The sequence below is a fragment of the Anguilla rostrata genome, chromosome 4, assembly GCF_018555375.3.
Source record: "Anguilla rostrata isolate EN2019 chromosome 4, ASM1855537v3, whole genome shotgun sequence".
Taxonomy (NCBI): domain Eukaryota; kingdom Metazoa; phylum Chordata; class Actinopteri; order Anguilliformes; family Anguillidae; genus Anguilla; species Anguilla rostrata.
The window spans coordinates 13,990,339-14,016,922 of NC_057936.1; the positions used below are offsets into that span (position 1 = coordinate 13,990,339).

The 26,584-nt window shown below is 38.5% G+C and overlaps 1 protein-coding gene across 2 annotated transcripts in view; it reads right to left on the reverse strand.

Moving 5' to 3' along the window:
* LOC135252576 (progressive ankylosis protein homolog B-like) overlaps nucleotides 1–26,584 on the reverse strand; it is a 32,099-nt gene that overhangs the window by 2,714 nt on the left and 2,801 nt on the right. The window contains exons 2-12 of one of the 2 annotated variants that reach the window (XM_064330820.1): nucleotides 20,843–20,945; nucleotides 14,713–14,929; nucleotides 12,747–12,865; nucleotides 11,307–11,390; nucleotides 10,152–10,322; nucleotides 9,210–9,344; nucleotides 8,127–8,219; nucleotides 7,344–7,439; nucleotides 3,351–3,480; nucleotides 2,484–2,607; nucleotides 541–640 (exon numbers count right to left, since the gene is read on the reverse strand). In XM_064330820.1, coding sequence (XP_064186890.1) covers nucleotides 541–640; nucleotides 2,484–2,607; nucleotides 3,351–3,480; nucleotides 7,344–7,439; nucleotides 8,127–8,219; nucleotides 9,210–9,344; nucleotides 10,152–10,322; nucleotides 11,307–11,390; nucleotides 12,747–12,865; nucleotides 14,713–14,929; nucleotides 20,843–20,845 — 1,272 coding nt within the window. In that variant the 5' untranslated portion in view covers nucleotides 20,846–20,945. The remainder of the gene's footprint in view (nucleotides 1–540; nucleotides 641–2,483; nucleotides 2,608–3,350; nucleotides 3,481–7,343; nucleotides 7,440–8,126; nucleotides 8,220–9,209; nucleotides 9,345–10,151; nucleotides 10,323–11,306; nucleotides 11,391–12,746; nucleotides 12,866–14,712; nucleotides 14,930–20,842; nucleotides 20,946–26,584) is intronic. The other variant, XM_064330819.1, reaches the window with a different exon arrangement.

Genomic DNA, 26,584 nt, shown 5'->3' on the forward strand with positions numbered 1-26,584 from the left:
TTACTTTCATAAACTCACTATGGTCCTCAAGGACTAACTCAAGCTCATCTGTGGAAATGAGTCCAATACAGTCTAGCTTGAGTCTTTGAATGAAAGGAACACAAAATAGGGCTTTTTAAAGGTTGCATGTTAGAATCTTTGCTGCTGTGCCCTTGAGAAAGGTACTTGACATGAATTGCTTCAGTTTACATCCAGAAATAAAATTGATACTGTGTTTAAAAATGTGAATTTGTGCAAGTTGCTCTGGATAAGAGTGCCAGAAATGTAATGTTCATGCTCCTCTGAATCCTGCTCAAATGTGAAAGTCATGTGATATGATCTCAGATCTCAAGTGCTCTTGCTGAAAATCATACGCGCCCTGAGATTTTTATGGATAGAACTTGTTAAGTGAAGACCCATTTTGAGGGGTGGTTGACAGCATCTAGTACTAGGGGACACAGAAAAAGGAAATGTTTTGTTTGTGACTTTTTGTTTGCGACTGCCCCCTCCTTTGTGTTGCCCTGTGCATTTTCAGGTGCCTTTTTTGGTGGGGTTTCTCACCTGTTTTTGTTTGACGTAGCACGCAGCTATTGCAACCATGGTGGCTTCCCCAAAGAAACCAGCCAAAAGAGATCCCACTCCCAGTGTACCACCATGCACCCTATAACAAAGAAAAATCACCAGTTAAACTCAGTTACATCCATGCAGAACTGTCCCAAATGTACAGTACTTCTGGTATTACATCATTCATTCATTCATTGACATAAATGTCAAAAAGTTATTTGAGAGTCATTGTAGTCATTCAGTAATACTGCACATTTGAATTCAGGCTGTGCTATTTGGAGAGTTTTTAAAGTAAGAGCCCTTCTGGGTACAAAGTTTTTTTCTTGGAACATGTCCATCGCAATTTGACTTTCAGATCCAGACCTTTGCCTCATTTTGCATGATAGTAATCTTGCTGTAAATTTAAATCTTTTATAGTCTTAAATTTACCAATAATAATTTTCATTTAAATCTTGGATTTGAAATCCAGATCTAAAGAATCACCACTTTTTACAATGTGTACATCAGTACAGTGTGATAGTTATGTAATGGTATGAAGGCGTGTTTTTCCGTTTTAAAATTCCATAAATCTGTCATTCTCTTTTGCAAATATTCTTTAACAGAATCAGACTCCTGTGAGTTCCCACCCTCGTAATTATCTCTGAACAGATGGAGACATGTTTACATACTCAGGAAGATGGCATGACAAATATTGACCTAGACCAGATTTTCTCACTTTCATACACGCATAGTATGTGCTGCTGTTGTTGTTCGGAAATTGGAAGGACAAGATGACAAGTCCAATCCTGACTAAGGAAATGACATTTTATTGTATTTGTGTACTCATTTTTTAATAGACTGCCAGTATTTCCACAGCAGAGAATGCTGGCTTCACACCCAGTTAAATTCTGTAGTCACACCTGGACTGAACTGACTGTACTTTCTTACATTTTTGGCAAAGTAACATCCATATACCAATCCAGAAATAAATAAAGAATTATCTAAGAAGGAGCCAATAGCAATATGAGAATTTGATGGAAAGATGTTTATGGAAGATGAAGACTGCATCTAAAGTACTCCAGAGTTTCCTCTCAGTGGCACTATAACAAAGGTTTTCTCAGTATACATATCTTGGATCAAGCAAGTCCCAGTCCTATGCTAGATCCTTGGGGAAAAGCTGTGTGCAAGACTGCTGTCTGGACTGAAGAGTACAATAAAATCATTCAGACTACCGTCTGAATTTGTAGAGCATAATAAAATTGAATTTTCTCTGTTTTTGCCATACTCATCCTTCCTTACGTATGCGGACTATCCACCCTCCCGTCTTATTTCATTCATTACCAGGTAAGAACATCTCCGTACTTTATTTAATTATGTAACTGGGCAAGCCAAAACTCCCCCCGCTCACTCAACTATTATGTGAGTAAGGCAGAATCACAGGTTGGGTGTGCCATGTAAGGAGAGGTTTGGCAGCACAAACTGTGAACTGACAGTGCTGCCCCAACAAGTTTCTCCCTCATCACATCAACAGCTGTTATACAATAATTGGGATGCTAGCCGTATCCTAAAAACCTTGTGTTAGAACTTTTTTTTACTATTTGTTGAACATTTTATCAGAAATGACTCAATGACAGTTTAAGAACAACTCCTACACTTGTACTTACAAGATGGTGCTTTCACATGAAATGCAAGACGATTTTTAAAATCCCTAATGTACCTCTCCCATCAGCAGAACCCCTGGAGAAGAGCTTTGTTTTCTGTACATGCCATTAACCACTGAACCTTTATTAATTGTTCAGCTTAGGCATGAAAGGGGGCTCGGGTCGAAGAACAACAACTGAAGGGTGACAATGATGTATGTTTTTGTGTAATGCACTACAGCCAGGAGAGCTGCCAAAGCAAGGTGTTATGCATTAATGCTGAGTTTTTCAAGGAGACTGGAAGAAAGGAAGCATCCGTACCCCATGTAAGGCAACACAATAAGACTGGTGATGAGCACAACAATGCGCAGGACAGAGCTGGGAGCCAGGAAAAAAGTCTTCTTCAGGATCATCAGCCATCCTGTTAGGTGAGCCCGGATGGTCACTGTACACAGAAAAAGCAACCACACATTAACACATTTGAAGCTAAACGGCTTTAACCCCTGCATGTGTTTGTGTGTGTGCAGGCATACTGTATGTTCTTAATCAAGGTGTGTCACTTTAGCCAGAAAAACTTCCGTTACCACCTCTTACACTTTCCCACAGGAGATTAACGCCAACCCCACTGTCTGGGAAAATGAGGTGTGATGAGAGAGATTGTCTTATTGTTTGCATTTTTGCAGGTATTGTTGTTGATGGACAGAAAACGGCATTGCATAGTGAATTAAAGTCCTGCTTTGGCACGAACAAGGCGGATCCAAGCGATATCTGATCTCTCACTCTGCCCATCCGCCCGCAAGGCTTCTGAAGCCTACATGGATCCCAGCTACGTATAAGCATTTTTCAACTTCTCTGCCTGGAAATTACATGAAGTCATTGTGTGTGAGGTCTGAAGACAAATAAGGAGTTTAAATGCAGAGAGAAATTGATTATTTCCAGACACTGGTCATAACAAAAAGGGCAGGTGTAGTATACTGTAATGGGTAAGGACCTGTACCTGTAACCTAGAGCTCGCAGGTTTGATTCCCAAGTTGTAAGCAATGTAAATGCTATGTCAAAGGTTGTGTACACACAAAACATTGGTGAATGATTATCTGCTAAATGCCTGCAATGTAATGTACTGTAAGAATTCCTTGACCGGGGGCTGGGGGGAGGTGGGTGAGAGGAACGGGGGCTCTGTTATCGTACCAGGAATAGCGAAGAAGGAAAAGACACGCAGTGGGGCGATGCAGAGCTGGGCAAATTCGGGGTCCACCCCGATAATGTTCACCATGATCTTCTCCGAGACGTGCGGGGTCCAGAACAGCACAAAGCAGCACTACAGTAAACAATAAACAAGCATAAATGTAATGATTTAACCCAGCCAAAGTTGACCAACATCTGATGAGGAGCTTCCGGCTGGTCCAATACACAGTCATTTCTATGATAGGATTAAGACATGAACACGTGGTCTGTCGCAGTAGGTTTTATGGGCTATGGTTGCCATACATTCTGGAGGAGGGTTTAGACTACCTCACTCAAAGGGATAGTGAAGTTGTTTTTGCATTTTGGAAGACTGCAGCAGAACTACAATCTGCCAGGGAAAAAAAATCATTATGCGATAAAATGAACAGAAAGATGTTTTTAAAATGAAACAGCTGACATTTGTTAAAGACATGCAGCATTTTCCATAAATTCAAACATTTCAGAATCCAGGATGTCTTATGGTATGTTTCTTAAGTAAGCTTTACTGATTCAGTTCTCTGATTTATTTTGAAATTCCAAGAATTGAGACAAATGCAAACAGCAGGAAATTAAAGTTAAGATGCACTGTTTTGGACTTCTACCACTACTGTATAAAAACCATCCAGATTTATTTATTTATGATGTTCTGTTTTCTATTGCCTTCTCAAAAACGGAACTGTACTGAAGTTATTCAGAGGTCAGTACAGAAACTAATCCAAAAAACGTCCACATAATTAAATTTATAAATATGTAGAATGAAATATATTTTGTAATTGTGTTTTGTTTCTGGAGCACAATACATCAATTGTTTTTGTGGTATAATAAACCCCTATTAAAGGTACCAGAATCAAGAGGGGCTTCACAAATCATGTAAAAAAATCCAAGCCGAACAATAGCACAGTAAGACCATACAGGCAAGTTAACATTTTTTGAACCATTCTTTCTTACCTAGCAGAGAAGTGGGCCAGGCAACTGACTTGAGGAAACAGTTACCAAGATCTAAAGCAAAGCGTTTAGGTTGCTATGTCACCACAAAAAGTGGAACAATTAAGAATGATGAGTATCTGACCAATTTTCTTCTTTTTTTCCAATTTGGAAAGATTTCATCTCTGAATCTTATCATCACTATGCAGTATAGCACTGTGACTTTAGAATTTAGCTTAAAGGGTTGGCCTTCTGACATTGGATTTCTAAAAAATGATAGAAGTGTTAGAAAAAAATATGAAAAGTACTCAAAAATGTCTGATAAAGATGAATACATTACATGTGCATTGTGAAATATACTGCTGTTGTCCCTCAATAGGGGCCAAATTTAGTAAAGTTATAGGCTGTATGTTATGTGCACAAAGACCATGCTGTGAATTCAATGAATGTCTCATTACACAGAATCACAGTAATTCACTGGCTGCACTAACACGCCATTAGGCACCCACTGGTAGTGTATCCTCTCGTAGTGCGCTGAATCTCTACAACTGAGTAGCCTAGGTTGATTTTACTCACCAAGCCGGTTACACAACAATGCATGAAAAAAATAAAAATATGGTGGCTGGTTTTCATCTACAGCGTTGAACACTAGACATGTTGTCTGTGGTCTAGTTCTTCTTTTTAAAAAAAACCTCACCATGTTGTTTATGTTTTGTTTTGTCTATACTCCCCCTGGCGTATGTGCCTGTGGACGTAATCAAAGCGTGTCCCGGTTTGACCCCGGTAGCCTTTGAAGCTGTGCCCTCTGGTATTCGTCTGGCTGTGGTTCATGCCCATCTGGGACACAGGATGTGCTTGCCGTTGGTCCGGCCCCTGCTTGTTTATAGACCCACATCTGGCAGAATGCGCTCCATCGCTTACTGCCGCACTCATTACCGCATTTCCCTTTTTGAAATGCGCACTGTTAAAACTCCCCAGGCGGATTTTTGTCCTTCAGTTCAGGACAATTTTTATTAGCATGTTTATGGTTTTGGAGTAAAACCATCCATTGGAAAGGAAAAAATAATGTGCCCCACCTACGAGCAGTTATGGATGGACCAGTTAAGACCCGTTTACTCCTAGTAAACCCAGTAACATCAGGGGCTATTATTTAAAACTATTTCCCTGCCTTGTTCCCTGTTTTCCTGACCTTGGATTTATTCTGCCATATAAGAAAGCAAAAAACAAAACTTTATAATGGTGGAAAATTTGGTGGATAAACTGGCTATGCTTATACTAAAGACTCCCTGTGGTAAAGCCCATTAGTTTCAGGATATATTAAATATTTTATTGACAACCACATCCAACCTACACATTTGTGTAACAGCTACTGTGATCTACAGTAACTGCAAAATATTCAGACTCCATTGCAACTCATATAATAGATTCCAGCTGGAACATGGGGTACGTGCAATATCCAATTAGTGTACAAGACATAAGATTCCCTTCCGTCTGATTGTTGCTGTGATATAGTCTGATATCCCCTGCATTATTTCCAATTGTTATCACATTACAATTTGTCCTTACACATCGTGTAAACAATGCTTGAAAAGCAAAATATATCATTGAAACATTTTGGGTGACATGACAATAAACATCTATAAATGCTTCAAGTCAAACACAAGTCATGCCCTTATTGGTTGTCATTCCGACTCTCAGAACATGAATGCCGTGTTTCTTCAGCAAAACTCATATTTGAGTTATTCTGTACTCAGCATATGTATAGTTTTATATAATGTAAAGTTTAAGTATGGGCGACTTCTGGTAAAAGTGGCAATAGACATAAATGAAGCAAAATGTCTACTTTCTATGTCTACTTAAGGCATGCAGTATTCAGGTATAATGCACTGCTTCTTCTGAATAAAAGCAATAATTCTGGAGTATAGTTCAAAAGTGAAAGTTCCAGAAATCATTATGTACAGAAAGGTTTGGGGATCAGCAGAATATGGGGATTTGAGCAGATTCTTAGATAAAAAAAGTATATTACATGCTTTAGTTGGGATTACACCAGGTTAAGCATTCATGACTTTGTGTTACCACATATATTATCAACAGTGGTTCTCATATCATTTGTGAATTGCCTTAAGTTTCACCAATATTGGTGAGCAGACAGCTGAATTGAAAGCGGGTTGTGATTGTGACATGCCGATTGGGTTGAATGAGTCCATAGACAAATGGTCAGCCATTTAAGGTATTTCACAAAATAATAATGTAATAGCTTACAAATCAGAGATCCAGTGCTATGTCCAGCGGTGGGACGAACAACATCTTATCCTCAATGTTAAAAAGACTGAGAAGATGGTGTTAGACCCAAAATCTATTGGGGACCATTGGCCAGTAGTCATACACAACTTACATAACCTAAGTGACCACATACAAATACTTTGGCATTCATCTTGATAATGGATTGACCTGGAATGTCCTGGTAGACTGTGTCTGTTCTAGGGTCCAACAGAGGCTTCACTTTCTCTGGAGGATGAGGGTATTTGGTGTCACGCAAAAAATGATGTTGATTTTCTACAGTAGCATAGTTGAATGCATCCTGCACAATGCCATTTCTGTTTTGTTTGTCAATCTTTCAGTTCAGCTGAAAGTGCAGATTACCCAAATGACAATGAGAGGCATTAAGATCATGGGAGCCAGGCAAGATACCACCAAAAATTCTTTTCATATCTCAGCCGTGTCTTTCACAATGAATACCAGCTCCTCCCCTTATGAAAATGATTCAATAACCCACTGAGTAGATTTAACAGCTACAATCACTCCTTTGTACATTTGTCCATCAAAGCCCTGAATAGCACATTGGCTGCACCATTCAAGATTGTGTATTAATGCGCTTTTATGTGTATGTGAATACATTTTTATTCTATTATATCTATTATATTTTTGTGCATTTGTATATTTATGTATATGTACATGTGTGTTACATGGCTATTATAGGAATGTATGTTATACTAAATATGTAGTATAAGGAAAATCATGGAAGTATCTTACCATGAGAGACAGCGCCAGACACATAAAGGTGAACTTCTTGATGTGTGATTTGGTTACCACAGTGCCACTGTTGATTAACTTGTTACCAGGGTTGTTCTGGAAAGAGAAAAGGGTTGATGGTGAAAATGAAAAAAGAATCTTAAGCTCAGAATCAAAAACAAGACAATTCAGCCACACTGGAATATTTTGACATATTTCTCATGATTCACTTTCAGAAATAGATCTGAAAAACAGTATGAATGCATAAAAATCCCCTAATTTTTAAAACCGTAGCTTTAAATTACAAACAAAAGCCTTAGTGTACTATTAAAACAGGAAGCGGAAGGAATTGAAGATCTAGATGCAATTCTGCATGCCACTTTGCAAAACTGAAATCTTCCCTGTGTCCAGACATCAGACAGCTTGGTTTGGCCATTCTGTGCACAGTATGCCCACTGTACACTCTTAGAACAAATGGTTCTAAAAGGCTCCTATGTGTCTCCATAGAATAACCCAACTGAGTTCAGAGGTTCTTTGTCAGGCAAAATGGTTCAATCTGGGAGCTTTCACAGTTTTCACACTTGCCAAAGAGAGTTATGTAAAGGACTAAAATGGGATCCCCTGTGGAGACACGCCAAAGAACCCTTTTTTCTGAGAGTATATATCTATATGTATCTGTTTCCCTAAAAAAAAAAAATAACTCCCGGGGCCTGAGTTCTGAAGTGCCTCGTTTGATTTGGCTCATGCTGTCAAAAGAGCAGGAGTAAACGCCTTTTCAGGGTGGAGATTAAGGTGAATGCTTACATTATCGAAGGCCGAGTAGATTGTCCGCAGCTCTGTTAGCCAACCGTAGGGCATGTGACCCACCGGGTACGTTGCTGTAAGCACTGCTACTGCCTGCAAGCACGAATAACTGACAGTTATAGCGCCGTGAGACTGTACTAGCAGAGACAGTTCCATTCTCTGACATCTCGACATCTCTCTCATCACTTTTCAGTAATATCATGTATTATACTTGTAGAATTAGCGAATGGAATATCTGTATGCCGGGCTACAGAGAGGATAGGAACATATGGGTCTTCCATATGAACACAGTCATTCAGTGGAAAGAATAAAGTAATCTTACACATTAAAGGACATTTAAATAGTGAATGATGAATGACCTCAATGCAGTAAAGAAGGCAACCATTATACTACCTCACAGCTATTAAAACACCTACGACTCCTGCTGCTGCTCCTTTTGGAAATGCCACATGGTTTTAATTACACTCATACACAACGTCTTTTATAGGCAGCTAAGTGTGACAGGTGAGGCACTGCCATTGAGCAAGGTGCTTAACCTGACTGTTTCCGGAAGAAAATGTCCAGCTGCATTAAATGACAGTAAACAAATGTGCCCCATTGGCACAGTAAACCCATCGGTAGACAAATGAACAATGTAAAAAGTGTATGAACCTCAAAAATGATAGCAGCAGTGACAATTCTGCTGAGTCTGCCGAAGTAATGCCACAGAACGGAACCGCACACGCAAAACAACAATGATAGAATGCAGGCGTCAGAGGGCTCTTTGGCAGAACAGATTCACACAGCTTCTGGCAAAAGTTCTCATGTCTTTCCCTGGTATTGAGAAAGTCAGGTTCACACTACTAACAACTGCTTCAGGTACAAACTCATATCCAGCCCTTTATTCTGACATGATTATGGCAGTCATACAAGGAAGTAAAAAGTCAAACTGCATTCACTTAAATGCACATGCTTTTAACATGCTTGTACTGCTTGTGTTAAAAAATAAAAATCAGTGTGAAGCGTGCTTCCATTGGTTTGCGAATGCCTCGCGATGTAGACCTGTGATAGCAAGTGTTGAGAGGGGCGTGTTTGGACACTTACCTCAGTAGCTGCAACACTCCCCTGCAGGTCCCGGGAAACAAAGAGGTTTACAATGGGCCTGCTAATGCGCTGGGTGGCCAGGATGAGGGCCAGGGGCCACCAGAAGCTCAGCATTTTCTTAATGGTGGCATCCCCCTGAGACAGTGGGGCGGGAAGGTGAGCAGACACTGATTATCATCATAGCCATTAGAACAAGGAAAGGAGCCATTTTGGCTCTATCTCACCAATTCTTACATGGATATGACCATATAGAACATCTGCTAGGATTCAATAAACAATTGTCCTTCATTATTTAATTAGAATATGACTTACAATTTTTCTTAACTGAATTTGGTAACCACATTTTAGTTTTAGTTTTACAATTTAGGTACACACCAGCAAAATACAACTGAGAGACTGTGTATGAGAAGTTTTCCCATTCACTCCAAGGGTAATAAACTGTATTGGGAAGATACATGTTATTATTTATAAATTTGTTGATTGCCAGCAATTGTTTTAGTCAATCCCTTTTAAAACTTGTAAAGGTCTGTAACAGTTTTTTTCAAGTGTGCTATAGTGGACACCCTTGCTGAGCATTTACATAGTTTGTGTATAATTTCTAAAGGATACTATTGACTTTCCTGCCAACTTGCACAGTAAATCTGGCCCACTATCACATGGCACTTAAGTTGGAATGAACCCTCAAGCTTTCCACTCAGTACATTTAAATACCTGCCAATGTTGGCTCATTAATGTGTCAAAGCACATCACACATCCGATACCATTAATTTCATACAATGGTACTAAACATTCTACAATCAACTATACTGAGCAAGCCAATTGAAAATTACACATGTCTAACGCAATCAGGAATGATGTACCCAGTTTAACTTTATAGCAGAATGCACTATTTTTGCTGTGGTGTAAAAGCTTAATTAATTAGAATTAATGCTGGTGACGTACCCCAACTTCAGGCCCACAGGACTCTGGGATGACATCATGGATTTTATGGTAGTAGCCTATGCCCACAATGGTGAAGCGAACTAGTGCACCCATGTACAACGACAGTATGGGTATCAGCAGTGGCTCAAAACACTCCAAGTTACTTTGGAGCAAGATGGCCACAAACACTATCTGCCAAAAGAGAGGAAAGGGCTATTAAATCCTTGATCATTGTACTGTGAGGGACTCATTGTACAACTATTGATTCAGTTCTTGAACTTACAACTTAAAAAGGCTGTGTGCAGAAATTGTCCTCTTTCTTACTGTTGTAATTCTCAACAGCTGGTTCATATACTGTATAGCTGGGTCATATACTGTATCTGATTTATTTTCTGTATGCTATTTATTACAGCCAAGGTACAGTACTCCCATGGAAAACCTAGCAAGCACAGTCTGACAAGCTTTTCTTGTCTGAAAATGCACTGCTCCATCAATAAAAAGGGGTACTCAAGAAATGGTCATGAAAGCTGGCAGCTGATTTGTAGTATCACTTATGAATCAGACAAATCTAAATTAAATAATGCTGCTTGTAACATCATTGCTGAAAAATGACAATAAGATTGAGACTGAACTCTGAACCAAATACTGAACCTTTCTGAACATTAAACAATGTACAGTTACTGTAATGAAAGCACATCCTCTTTCAATTCTATGATTTTACATATTAGGACATAACTTACCCTCATCTAGCACTCACCAAGCCCTTACAGTAGACAAATCTAACCTCATATCACAAATAACACATTACCCTTTTTACTTCCACCAAAAATAAGCCAGTACAATTCAGTGAAATTTAGTGCATTCACACTACTTTGGTGAGCATCCCTAAGTACTCTCCCTCTCTGGGACATATTTAGAAGCAGCAATGCTGAATTAATTTTAGCAATCTATACCTAAATTACAGGTTTGGTGCATTTGTACTTGTACTATAGCAATTCACAATATTGTGATTTCAAATGTTTCGCTCAAAGCACTTTGAAATAACTTCTCAGATTTAAATATCTGCAAAATTTCAATGATGGTGGTGCTTCATAATCTCTTTTAATCTCACCCTTCCTAAGTGTTATTGGAAAAGGCAAACACTTAAGATTGAAAGCCATTGGCGTGGACCCATACCTGTGCAACGACATCAGAAATAGAAGCACAGCCCACCAAGAAACTATGTTTGTGCTTCAAGAGGATACCAGTGTGTGTCCAGGCCTAAAACAGAAGTCAGTTGTTCATTGCAGTTGTCAAGGTAACATCAAAAGAATACAATACTGTGATGAGCATATTATGACAATTGCACTAAATACCAGTAAATTGTATACACCATACAAGTGACTGTCTCAGCCTTTCCAACATAAAACCGGTCTGTTCTGCAATAAGTAAGTATCAGGCTGGGTTCAAACAACAGTAGTTCTTAACTTTGACTTCAGGGCATGTTGTTCCATTCATTTTAGAGATCATGATCTCGTCAAAATTTGAGACAAACAAGATAAATTACAATACATTTAATTACAAATGTTGAATTAATCCAGGCAGTTATCTATTAAGTGGATATCATCTGTCAATCTACATATTAATAGTCATGTTCTTCATTTCTCATTTTCCCCTAGTCTGTCCTCAATTCTCTGGGACATTGGGTGAGGGAGTCTTCGGGTGGCTTCCCTTCACAAGGTTGTCTATGACTCATAACTGTTAAATTCATTCTAATTATCATCAATCTTTCAGTGAAGAAATGCCACTGAAATGTATTCAGTAAATAAAGTTATTTTCTAGATGGCAGTCCAATGTTCCCTTATCATTTCTGGTACATTTTCAGCTCTGTTCCATTAGGTTCTTCTTTTCACGTCAATGCACTTGGAGGGATCAAAACCATTTGAAGTTATTATGAGTGCTCCAATTCAGTTCTTACTGACCACAGGCATTTGAAAAACATATCTACAGTTCTGTGATGAAATGTATAAAAATAAATCCAGATTATGAAATCAAATATTATTAACCATCTATTGCCATAAAACAGACAAATGAAAATTTTTTAAAATCAACACCACATAGGGCATAAGGTATACTGCAGGGAACATTTCAAACATAGATTTACCAAATAGATTATACAAAGGTATTCTAGTAGCAGATTCAGAATGAGAACATGTTGTACCGGTGCTGATTATTATCACAGCATATTAGAAGTGAACACTGCACACTGCAAACAAAATGAAATCAGGAGATGAAGCTTCAGTTAATGCTTTTTAATATATCCAGACTGCCTGTAATAGCTCCCTCTGTTATACAGTAACCTGCCTCCTAAATCACTTTCACCAGGACTGTAAACTAAGACACCCTGGTACTGTTACACCAGGTATCTTCAGGAAAGGAGCGAGCATTACAATTAAACATGGGTGTGGAGTTGAGTTGGAAAAGTCAGGGAAAATAAAATGTGCAGAGATGATGAATCAGATTTCTAGGCCAGGCGCTTGACACTTCTTATGCCTCTGTTAGTCTCTCACAGGTTTGGACTGATTTTTTATTTTATTTATGTTTTAAAGGGAACTGAAGCCAGCCGCACACACTCACCAGAGCATCCAGTAAAGGGAAAAATGCCAAATAAAGGAAAGCTTTCCTGGTCTTGCTACCCACAAAGTCATCCACACCATGAAGCTTGTTGATGATGTAGTATCCTAAATCTGTATAGGCTGGGGGAGGAGAGGGGGGAAATGTGAGAATATGTAAAATGGCCTTAATTCGAACCAGCTGGTAACAAAGCAGAAGTTAAAGTGGTAAAGAACCTGGTGAAAAAATGTCTGCAAGCTGCACAAATAAACATCCATATCACTGCATATGATACACAGCCTTAACAGCACCATGTCAAGATCAGTTTAGAACAGCAAATTTCTCAGAATAGCTAAAGACTGAGGAATATGATGCCTGGGACTCAGCAGGCAATCAGCTGGACAAAGAAGCTTTTGTATAGCACTTTGACTAGCATACCGGTGAAACACAAGATTGTTGTCGTTTGATGATGCAAGTGAGCAGACTCAGCCCTGTCTGTGTTTACATTTTGATTGTCGCATTGACGTAGAAAGAACCTTCTGTCGCAAGATGAAATGTTTCTCTATGGGGTATAAAATCTTTCTGCAAAACTGCATGTCTGGAAGGAATTTAAATACCGGTATATTACATAGCCTAATCAAAGTCAGAGACCAGTTTCTAAAGCAACATTATGTGGTTTCAGGGTGTGTGGTTACTGGTGTGGAATACTTGTGAAGTGAAATGTCTTCCTTGCATAAGATTCAGCTGTTGTTGCCAGTTGTACTCTTTAAAAGCTGAAATTCATATAAATATACCAGCTAGATGAAAGTAATGTTCAGAATTAAATCCAGAAACCCACAACCATAATACATTTCCCAAGGCATTCGTTTTGAATTTTATACAGGGCTAATACAGGTTTATTTTTTATACTTGCTATTTACAATCAAACATTTTATTTGAGTTCAATTTGGTATTTGAATTCAAATTTTAAAAAATAATAATAATCATTTAATGGAATCGTAATTTGTGCAAGAAATATTGGCTATATGATTTACTGAGTCTCTTGTTGATTTGGCTTACAGACAATGGAAAGTGGTGTCTCACAAACTCTCATTAACATATCTGCAGGACATGCAAGTTACAGACATTTTCATTTTGTCTGAGCATTAGGGCTACTGTGAACACTGTTCATGTAACAGGAGAATGATTATGGGTCAACCCTCATGAACAGTCCTGGAAACGAAGACATAACCATTGTTATAATTTGTTCTGTTCAATGCATTTCACTTTATTGAAAATTACACTTGCAAGAATTTCTACATTTACACTACTCTAGCCTCATTCTCAAAAAAAAAGTTTTCAGAGGAGTCAGAGGAAGACACTTCATGTGCAGCTCAATCAGCAAACTGCGAGCGTCTGATCAACCAACAGGGGTCGCTAGTTTGCAGTGAGACTCCATCATCCATGCTCATTGAAATGCAATCCTTCCCTGGACAACACTAGCACCAACTGTGCATCGCCCTGCGGGACTTACGGCCATAGTCTGCACTGAGACGGTGTGGACCCGATACTAAAATGGGGGACTCACCCATTCACTAGAAACAGTGCCTTAACAGCATGAGCCACCCAGCAACCCCTAGCCTTATTTTAGCCTTTCCTGTTATCGTGAAAAACCATATCATTAAAAACTCTAACTCAAAATGTACTTTTAAAAGTGTGTGTAGATTACTGAGGAACTAAAGACTGCTGATGAAAAAAAAGACCAGGGTTTGATGTTATGATAATAATATGTAATGTAATGTAATGTAATATTCAAATGAACAGCACAAAACATATACCAGCCGAACAATTCTTTAACCAAACACAAAATGACAGTGAATATTAGCAAGTAGTAATCATAGCTAAGATGAAATAAAGGATGAAGTTCAAACATGTAAAGCAGTGCAGTTAAGTGTGATGTCATCAGTCTGCAGATTTGGCTTTATTGTTTATAAGATAACGTCAGCCTCACCTATGAGAATGTGAACGATAACGGCCACAGTCCCAGCTGTAACCATGCACAGTACAGCCTTGGTACGGTCCTTCTTGCTGTTCACAAATACCAGGCCTACATTCTTGAAATCACTCAGGGGCCCCGTGAAGAATTTCATCAGTGAGTAAGCTAGGCCATAGCTAGCCAACATTTCCACCGAATCTCCTTTAACTGCTGCAATGCCCCTGTTCAAAGCCTGCAAAGCACAGCAATAAGGTAAGATTAAACACCTTAAGGTCTGGAATCTTTGCAGACAAATGCACTTGACTATCATGAAAATTATACATGCAGTACAATTAAAAACAATATTTGTCCAATATTCTCGTTGAAGGCATGTTAGACATGTTCAAGGTCTTTCTTACAAAAAAAAATTGTAAGTGAAGTCATTCATAAAGATATGTAAAAGAGAGTGGTTTGTTGATCTTGATAATGAGAAGAACAAAAAATCTTTCTTGGCAGCATGGTCTTTTTGAGAACGTGAGATTGCATGTTACATTTATGAGTCACATGGTTTGTTATTAGGAAAGAAAATTATTTGTTAAGAATTACAACGTAGACCGTTCAGAGATCAGTAGAATGATTCAGGTCAATAGATATTACACAGCAGGTTAAAAGTGATTGACTCCATATAAGAACTCAGACTCAGGAAATAACCCAATCAGGGGCTGCATACATTACTCTCATAACTGCCTGGAAACTGACAAAGCCATAATCCTGGCAGCCATTCTCATATTAATATCAATTTCTAAAAGTCACAAATTAGAACAGCCTTTGAAAGTTATAGGAATTATTTGTTTACAAACACAGTCTACAAGGGCTGCAAAATCCTACATTGCATACCTTTAAACAACACACTACCCTTGCGAAATGGAATACACTGTAATATACATATTTTGACTTTTGAAAATAATGATGCAAATAATTCACGGCAGTGTACGTTAAAAAAAGAAGCATACCGCAATATCAAAAAATGGCAATGGTTCTTATATTTTGTGGAAATATTGTGAGGTTTAGGAAGTGTTGAAGAGTTGGACTTTCAGCTTCTCTCAGCCCAAATAATCCCAACCCCATTAATTGATGTTGAGGTCTGTTATGTGGGGTGGAAAGTCCATTGTTCTGAGCAGCACCAGCAGCTTGATCTTCTTAGCAGTGAGCTTGGGGTCATTATCTTTTGGTAGAAATGATTTGATCCCAATCAAACATTGTCGAGATAGTATTGCATATTTATCAGCGCAGAGACCCAGGTTCAATCCTCGGCAGTAGTACTTCCGGCTTGGTCAGACGTTCCTATGAACACAATTGGAAGTGTTCGCGGGAGGGAAGCCAGTGAGGGTATGAGTCCTGATCGCTGCATTAACAACTCCTACTCGTTGGTCAGGGTGCCTGTCCAGCAGGGAGGAGATCTGGGGGAGATAGCGTGAGCCTCCGCGTGCGTTACACTCTCCCAGTGAAACTCCTTGCTGTCAGGTGAAAAGAAGCGGCTGACAACTCCACGTGTATTGGAGGAGGCATGTGGCAGTCTACACCCTCCCCAGACCGACAGAGAATAGCGCATCGACCAGGACTGTGGCTAGGGAACTGGTATAACGACTAAATTGGGGAGAAAATGGGAGAAAAATGGCAAAAAAACATGACTTGACTGATGGTTGTTTTGGCTGCAGACATACTGCCTTCTCTTTCTTCTGAAAGTCTCAAATTTAGACTTTGACGCCATAAAACCTTACTCCACATCTCAGTCCAGTTTTGTTGTACTAGTGCAAATTTTCTTCTCTTTTGTTTATTTCCATTTCATATTGGTGGCTTTTTGACAGCTACACATCCTTTCACACCAATTTCTTCTGATCTGGAGCTTTATTTTTTCCTGTCTCTCAAAGATGAAATCTTTAAGTATTGTCTTTGTGATAGTTGTGATGTTCTACCACAGTGGTAACCAACCTTTTCAAGCCCAAGATCACTTTTTATTCCAAAATGTAAGCCGAGATCTACCACTCTGATATCTTCCAATTAAAACCCACTTACCACGAGTAAGGCTGTTCACGGTCATATTTATTTTTGCAATTTCTGTTACGACAGGCTCTATGTACGTGCATACATACACACAAAGAAAGAGTATGCAGTCTGTTCAATGTCATTATTTACGTAGGCTCTGTTCAATGCAAATATTCATATGTACAGTATCGTTCATGCCTATATATAGTTCTAGTATTCAAAATATTCATATTTACAGTATCTGTTCAATGCACAATATTTATTTTCTCAATTCAATTATAATATTCACATTTACAGATACCTTGTCATGTTAGTCCTGCAGTTTTATTTTTACTTTTGGAAGCCAAAACATATTGACGCTGAATGCACCTTACCTAACATAACAACATCGATATGGCTGAGGGTTCGGTGAAAAAGAAATCAAAAACGTATTATTTCCACCCGGAATGGGAGCATGAATTTCTTTTCACGTCAGCGAATGAGAAGACTATATGCCACATATGCCAACAGGCGGCAGCCTTGCCACAACGTGGCAACCAGGACGTTTCTGTAGCTCCCTTGCTTATTGCTATAGGCGCAATGAAAAGCGACTGCTGTGCTTTTAGCCCTCTTTTCAGTTCATCGATTATTTTTGATCTTAATGCACTTTTGAGTGAATCTTTGAATTTAGTATGAGTGGTAGCATGATGATGCTCCAGGAAAAAAACTTATCTTGCTTTCACCTTTGGCTGAATGCCAGGTTTTCAGTGGGCGGGGTTAACAGGGTGTAAATTACATAACAAAAACATGACTTTTTTGTAATTTCAGTTAAATATATGTTTCCCCATATTGTCTGACACTAAAATAAATAGCACGGGCTGGTTGATTTCAATAGAAATTGAATAAACAAAAGGGTCTCTGACTTTTGAGTATTGTGTGTGTGAGTGTATGTATATGTATATTAGCTGCCAGATATGGATGGGTATGAGTCATAACGTATCTTCCAGCTCTTGTCTGTATACAGATATATAACAATTATTTGGCTTTTCTCTTGTGCTGTGGAATTGCTCAATGCACACTGCTGTCAGAGAGCCAAAGCATCACTACTTAAATTGCTGTCTCATTTCCTGCTGCAGGAAAAATCAGCCACCCAGAATTCCAGAGCTGAAAATAAACCCGTGCTTCCATACAGTATGTGCTCTTCCCACACTATCTCTTTCTCTTGGGAAAACCTCTCATCCAAGGAGAAAATATGTTAAAATATCAGAATGCCTGGGAAATTCAATTCATTAAAGGTACGCAATGGCCCTCAAGTGAATAGTGTTTTTTTTATTTTTTTTTTACCTTTTTTACCTTTTTTTGAACAGACAGTCTGGAAAACCTCTGCCTCTATACCAAGTCTCCCTTACAACCTTTCTTCTGCAAATATGCTTTCCTGACCAGTGTCAGAGTGACACACACCACTTGATGCTTGACATGGTACTGCACTTCATGGAGACTTAAGGGTTTATGTATTAGGTACACATGCCATATGACATTAATCAAAAGGAGCATACAAATCAACAAAGACAGATATACATTACTTAAAGTGGGCCCAAAATTAACGAAGGGGATTCCCTCTTGTGAGATGTCATTCGTGTCTGGCTTGAACTTTGATGGTAAGTGTTTTCAATGACTTCCGCAGAATCTACTGTAATACAGGCTACTTTCCAGAAGTACAAGGAGATCTATATCATGGTTCTAAAGCCTGGAATCATTTAGGTAGGAGTTGTCTGTGTGCTTCATATTCACATTTTCATCTTTGGTCGGTTCTCCACAGGTTTTTATGTGACGCAAATGTAAATGTAATCTCGTATGTAATCATGTAAATCGTGAGAAAGAACACCATGTGTTATGTGGGTGTGAAACTTTTTTAAAAACCGTAGTAAAGTTGGCACCGGGGAAGAATATCTTCTAATCTAGCCACTGTGCCTTTTCAATGAAGCCACAGAGCTTAGCAACAGACATTGCAACACAATAACCGCAATGGAAAACAAACCCTGCACAACTGATGGCAACAGGACACCCTCCCTCGTGCGCTTTGCAAATTAAAAACAGAGCTCGTAATAACCCTGAACTACTCGCTCCTTTGCCTTGGTTTACATTTCATGTCTTCAATGCCCTCTACCCCTGCTGAAAAATAAGAGCAATTTGTGAGCTGTTTCCAGTTCTGCCTGGCCTATCAAAAGATTTTTAAAAAAGCCCAGGAAACTGAAATCTGTGAATTATTTGCTGATGTGTTATTTTAATACTTTTTTTGCATTCACAAACAGACAAGAAATATTTTGAACTGATTCTTGCAAAAAAAAACAAAAAAAAAAAAAACTTATCTTGCTTTCACCTTTGGCTGAATGCCAGGTTTTCAGTGGGCGGGGTTAACTGGGTGTAAATTACATAACAAAAACATAACTTATGTTCAGTGAAATCATTTCTAAATGCAATATGCAAATAACGCTCTTGTCACTTTTGTGGGTAAGGCAAGCCGAGTTGAAAATGCCTCAGCACTGCCCCTTCTCTGGATGCGGAGAAAGCAATACGCTTTTATCTTTTCCCAAAAATAAAGAGACCTACAAGAAATGGGTTTTATTTCTGTAGCCCATGGGGACTGCAATATTACAATAAACTGTACAGTTAGTATTTGCATGGCCATTTTTGTCCAGAACTTATTACAGAACTTGGTGTATTGATAAGTAGGCCTACTGTTTCTACCCTACTATAGCTTTCAGGCTTAGACATGTGGAACCAAAGACTTCATTTGGGTGTAATGTTCGAAGTTTGAGACTGCTATAGAGACTAATATTGGTGTACAGTAGCTCAGTGTTACAATTTTTTTACACATTGAATGAATTTAGGTTCGGCTATATGATGTTAAAGCCTAGTTTATGTTGCTGTCTTTAGTTTGGTCTGGTAGTGTAAGGTTACTGCTCTAACCAGATCTAACCTAGCTAGCCTTGAGGAATGGTTACATATGATGTGTCCTACTGATATATATGTTAATGAGCGCAGGACACACGCCCACCCTGTCCTTGTCTGCTGAATAGGTCACATAATCTAATAGTGTTTATAACAATTTAATGTTTATAATTGGGTTAAAAACTTGAAAGGAATATTAAAAAGACAATCAATTGTCACTTCCGGGGAATATTTGAACCACAATTTGAATCCAGTTTCCTGGACATTTAACACCATTATTTAATTTTGTAATTGTAGCCATGTTTATATGAATCATAGGCAACTATTTGTTTTCTTTATGTAGCCTGCATCATCTATAAATATTCAAGCTCTATTTACAGTTTAACCACAAATACGCAATCATAAAACTATGTGCCTAGGCCAGAAGCACATGCATAAATCAGAACAAGGGAACTGCAGACATGGAAACGGACAGTATATCATTGCTAATCCCTAATCAAATTATCACACAAGAGAAGCTATTTCAAATTTTGGAATCATCCACATATGAGTGAATATATCAAGCCAGGCCATGCACAGCAGAGTAGAATAGAAAGCATGCTATAACTTCAACAGCCAGAGAGCATGGGTTTCTATGCCTAGGCAGAAAAACACACAACATACTTACATGTCATGCTACTGGTTTACCGCCAGTTCACACTGCTAAGTAAGTTATTTTACCAATCAAGAAATTCAATTCAATGAATCAATTAAAATAAATAATATATGGGAATTGGATATGTTTCTTGTGATAGTTAAACTAGTAGGGTGTGTGAACAGTAAACTGCAAACTGTAACATTTTCAAGGATAGCTTCACAGTTCAAGTAAACTACAAATTAATGTAGATGCACTCACTACCCACTTCCCTACAATGCCTGTTCAGATGACAATTTGTGTTACAAATTTGCTATGCAAACCAAAAAAGCTATTTACATCCCTGGAACTGTCCAGGAGACGGAAGTTTCCCCCATTTATTCTCTAATCTCCAGTTGCACAAGCTTTAAAAAGCAGAAGTGGAATTGGGTTTTGTAGACCTGGGTGTCACCTGCATTGCAGTGAAACTGAGTGTTACACTGTCTTGGTATATGCTCAAGAGGGGCAGGTAATTTAGAAATAAATGCAAGTAAAATAAACAAAATATGTTCTGACCATTGCAGGTCTTCTTCAGGCAAACTAGCTCCCCCTCCTTGCAGGAAATTTCAGTTGCAGACAACCAACCATTGGGAACATACTTGCATCTCTCTCTCTCTCTCTCTGGCAAAATAAAAACAACAAGGTAATATTTTAGGTAATATTTTTATGTATGTGCTGCTATATGGTAAAGATTAATCTTTGCCAGACAAACCCATCTTTTCAAGACACAATGGGAGCTGGAGGTATTAATGCTCACTGTTTCAGAGACTAACTTATTATAAAAAACAAAATCTATAAATATATCTTTTAAGTAAAGCTGAGAATTTGCAGTTTAACCACATGTGAACTGATCTAAAACTGTGGAGTACAGAGCCAAATCAAGAAAACATATATGTCTATATATTGTTGTGCCAAACATTATGCAGCTCACCGTAAATTGAAGTTCATATGAAAGTAAAGGGAATTCAGGCCATTTGCTGTAAACTATTAGATTTCTGCCATTATTTTCAGTTATAAAGAGAATGCTCAATTGAAACAGACAAATGTATATTTTTATTTGAAAGTTATACCTCCAGTTTCATTGAAATTACTGGTTATAGGATTTTAAGCTGCCAATCGCTACGGGAGCTAGCCCATGTCGACCGCTGTTACGGATATGCTCCCCTGAAGAAGTTTGGTTAAGTAAACTAGAACTGTTTGGACAGGCCTGAGTGACAATGGAGATGCACTGAATGTATCTGCAAGTCTAGAGTCAGACTACAGTCTGGCCAGTGGACGCAAAGCATAAAATGCTAAGTGACAATTAGTAATCTGGTGACAGTACCCGTGATACTCCTACAAAAACTTTATTTCCCTCAACAGACAGTGCAACTGTAAAACATTTACATAATTATGTTCCAAACTAAGGCAAAACATATGGCAGAAAATGCACTCAACAATGCTGATTACATTTTTATAAACTACACTCTTGTATGTGGTGTTTTCCTGTTAACATCGAGTGTAAATACCAGCCTAAATGCTGTATAGCTAATGGACTAAACCAAGACAAACAGATGACAGATAGGTGTTCAGCAATGCATAAGGCCTTAGCACTGCACAACATGCATAATTTCTTCCTCCCAAAGAAGAAATGTCTTATTTGTGTCTCCTAGTTCTCTAAGTTCTTCATGGGCTACTACTACATGTGCCAAACTACAACCCTTTGAAACTAGAAAATGCTAACATTTTTGTTCCTTGAGGCTCCTTATCTTTTTTTATGAACAAGGCCAAGGTTCAAAGTGCATAGAGAATCTTTGGGTTTATCATAGTTTAAATTATAGTCCAAAGAGTAAATCATGATCCCAATGTACAAATCTACCAGGCAAAACGAGGCAAAGCAAATGTTGCAATGTGTGGCTTTACACTTGCATGCAAACCCACAGTGGCCTACCCTGAGCACCTAGCAGAGTATTCAGTGTTAAGCTAATGTACAGACCAAATGGCTTTGTAACTTGACAATCCTGCAGAGATGTAACCGGATTTGGCTTGTGATAACAGGTACAATGTCTGCAAGCCAGTTCAACAAATATTACTTTATGGGCATTTAGCAGACACTCACATCCAATGAAAACGACAAGGATTGCATTCTTTGCACGCAATAAGTTTATACAGTTTACAGCTTATACACCTGAATTACTGAAGCAATTCAGGTGTAGTACTAAAGGCTAAGGGGGGGGGGGGGGGTGGGGAGGAGGAAGGCATTGCTTAGATCGTCGTTGAAGAAGACAGGTTTATTTAGGTTACAAGAACGGCAGTTGTCAGACATCAAGAAAACACAATCTGGATTCAGCAGAGTTAATCTGAATGTAGGTTACTTCCTCAAAAGTGATTTGAGGAGCATTGTCTCTGGCCAGATATGTTAATAGCATCACACCTTCTGAGACCCACAATTATTAACCAAAATACACTATCCTCGTCTAACATAATTCTTGTTCACTCACTCCTGGTCGGCATTGTATAAGAGGCAACAAGTCGTCGCTTGTACTTAAAACCTCCGTTGTCCTTATGATAATTTGGCTAAAACTGCTGGCAACAGGCATGGTCACATCAGTTTACCTTACAGGACCTTTGCTCAAGGGTACAACGATAGTGTCCCATGTGGAAATCGCACCCAGATCCTCACTTGTGAGCCCAGGCTCCGGGCCATTACGTTACATTGTTGACCCAAAGAGGCTAATAACAAAACATTGATCCAGTTTGATGTATCGGTTCAAAGGCAAATCAATCCGATCCAGTCAATACAACATGCAAAAATCAATTTGTATCGTTATGAAGCATATACAATTATTTATTTATTTAAATGTCCATAATAAAGCGGTTTGCTCTCTAGCAACACAGCCAACATCATTGTCTATGTTTCTGACTCGACCTCATCATCGCTCGTGCTAGTACCGTTTTTTCTTCTTTTGAAACATGATGTAAATACATTTTTGCAATCCCAACCTCATTTGGGTTGTATGTGTGCATTGTAAAAGTGTTGTGTTAGCTGGATCATATATAGGCCTATTGGTCGTTTCTTACTACTGTTAGATTTTGGTGTTTTTTAGTAATGTGTATCATTTAAAGTTTTCATAGTTATAATTTGTTTCAGTCCCCACACTCATCCTGTGTCCATCTGGGTGCTGAGTACCCCTTTTCAAATGCAAGCTCACCCCCAAGACTTAGGTGCCGAGAGCCATTGGAAACGCAACCCTGAGTGAATAGAAATTATTATGTAAAGAGTCACAGATGGTGAGGGACAGGAGCCAGGGAAGGAGTGAATTATCACATTAATGTGACCTTTCCTCCTGGCCAGACACCATTTGTTTAGAGATTGTACTTAAGATGTGCCATTTCTCCATGATAGTTGTGTTAGACTGGAGACACTCGTAAGACCATGCAGATCTCTAACCACGCATTAAAGAGCTAAACTGTCTTTCACCATCGAATTCGATTAAGTCTCTTTCTTTCCTGAACGCAACTGGAAGCAACAAGCAGCGAACAGAATTTTGATTAAAGAAGAAAAACAGAAGCATTCTTCACTACATTGTATCGTTTTGGATCATATCATAGCAAAATTTGTGATATAGCCAAATTTTGAACCATTGCCTCTAGAATAGAAATCGTATCCTATCGTGGTGAAGTCTGAGGCTAACATCCCTACCACATACAAGAAAATTATATTCTCATTTCTTCCCGTATTTCCATTGAAAATCAATTATTGTACAACCAGAATCTCAGTTGAGTGCCTCAACAAACTTTCAGAGTTACAGGTTCTTTTTCCCCCATGCTTATATTTTCAGTACATGCCCTAAGGTGTCAGAGAAGTGGTACGTCCATATGACGAGGAATGTGCATATTCAGGTCAGGGAGGGCCAAAACAAACTCCAGTTACGTATTTCAGACAAGTAAAGCATCAATGTACACAGGTAGCCTAATGAATTACACGTGTAAGGAGAAAACCACAACCGATTTTGTAAATATAAAACAAATATTACATTTATATTACCATTATATTTAATAACTAATAATAATTAAATAAATGTACTTGAAATAGCCTGTAAACATTTATATTAAGTAAATACATGTCAGCACTACAAGAAATTTAACTCCTCAAAAACATTGCTATTTTTTTGGTTAAAATAGTGAATAGATTACATTAAAATGTTGACTGATTAGTTTAATCAAACAATTAATTAGCCATGGAATCAAGTTTAAGAAATGTTATATCAAAATTGTATCACATATGTACATTAAGCATGTTATTGCTTTAAGACCCTGAATTAACCAAATGTATCTACAACAGAATTACTAGCTACATTTTTTAATTATATGATATTGCTTGACAAACACTTCATAATGTAACTGTGAACTGAGTGTCCATAATAACCATGTCCCAGAATCAAGGATGCGGCTGCAATAGTCTAGAGAGACAAACAATGACAGAAGAGCTCACATAACCATCATAAAGGAGTAGGGGAGAGCGGGCAAAACCTAACGTGGGGTAAAATGTAACAGACTTTTTAGGTATATGCATAGACCTTGAACAACGTATTTCAGGTTAAACACGCAGGATTACCATCTCTTTGTCTCCAATGAACGGCAGGAGAGTTCAATAAATATTTTGGGAGATACTGCCAAAAATATTTTTATTTATCAAAATATTGCCATTTTACAGAGACCCCCCTGGGGTCAGCTGAGGAAAAAAAAAGACCCGTGTGTGAATCTGTACTCTCGGTTTAGAAATCTGTGTGCACGGTTTATAAACCGTGCTCTCGGATTCATAATCCGTGCCCTCGAATTACGAATCCATGCACACGGATTTGTAAACCGTGCCCTCGACCGAGAGTACAAATTTACACACACATCTTTTTTTCTCATCTGACCCCAGGGAGGCTCCGTACCATTTTTTTTTAACGGAAGTATTTTTCGGCTACTGCATTGTATGTGTGTGTGTGTGTGTGTGTCAAGGAATCCAGTGTGATCGTAAAGAGCGAAAGAGCAGACACCCCCCCTGCGGGGTTAAACCAAATGGGATTGTAAGCATGTAGTCAGTTTGTTCAACTCAGACTAGATCTTTGTACATTTATTTAACTTAATTTTAACTTTAGGCAACGTGGTGACATGTGACATCGACTGATACAGCTGTTACCGGACTGGAATCGGAGAATAATGTACAGTATTGTGATTGATTTTCACCACATAGGTAGGCCGCAAAAGACATAAATGTACCAAAAACGCAAATCTTGAAATCAGGCTAGGAGGCAAAAAAGGTTTTTTAAATTTTTTTTTTTTTTTACTTTTTTTCATATTACTAAAGTTAAAGTGTTGAAGAAGTCACTCAATAGAATAAACAACATTTTTTGGATCACTAAATACTCATAATTTGTCAGCAAAGTCGGCTTGTTTTAGTGATTCTTACAGCGGGGTTTTGGAGGCGTGATGGGGGTGCAGTTTGACTAGCATGTTTGGTTTCGTTGGTTATTGTCACTTAGTTTCGGTCAAGCCACCGCCCATAAATAAAGTCGCGTGGTAGTAGCCTATGTTTGTTTACTGTGAGGTTGCTACAATGGCGGACGCTCAATCTGTTGACAGTACGGTTGGGTACGGAAACTGGTACCTTAATGGCTCCGGTTCCTATATAGTCAGCACCGACCAGACCGAATCACTACGCAAATTTCTGTGCCTCGTTTCGGTGCCACTTTTTAGCCCCTCCAGGACATGTATACTTTAACCCGCAATCTCCCAGTATTTCATTGCGAACTAAAAAAAGAGCAAATTCATTTTAGATTTTTTGCCTAGACTATTGCATTTGTGGCACTTTATTTCTTTAAAAAAATATGAATATAAAGTAATCTAGTATTGTAAATGGTACAAATGTATTGCTTCATTTAAGCCATTTTTCTATTCTCTGTGGTGTTCACATCTGGAGTTATAAAGCTTTAAATAGGGTACCCCCTAAATGTGCAAGGATTGGCAAGATTTGGCTTGTGCCTTAAGAGGTTAAATACGGTACCCCCTAAATGGGCAAGGATTGACAGGTACTCTAGTGGGGGAATGGTTGGGGTGGAGTTAACTAGCGATTGTTCCCACCCATTATCTCCCTGTGAAAAGTGTGAAAAGTTCAAGATCTTTCAACTGGATTTTCTCTGCTACTTGATTTTAGGAGTACCAACATTCAAATAAGCATATCTTCTTCAACTATTTTCAGATTTCAATGTATGACACATCATTTGAAAG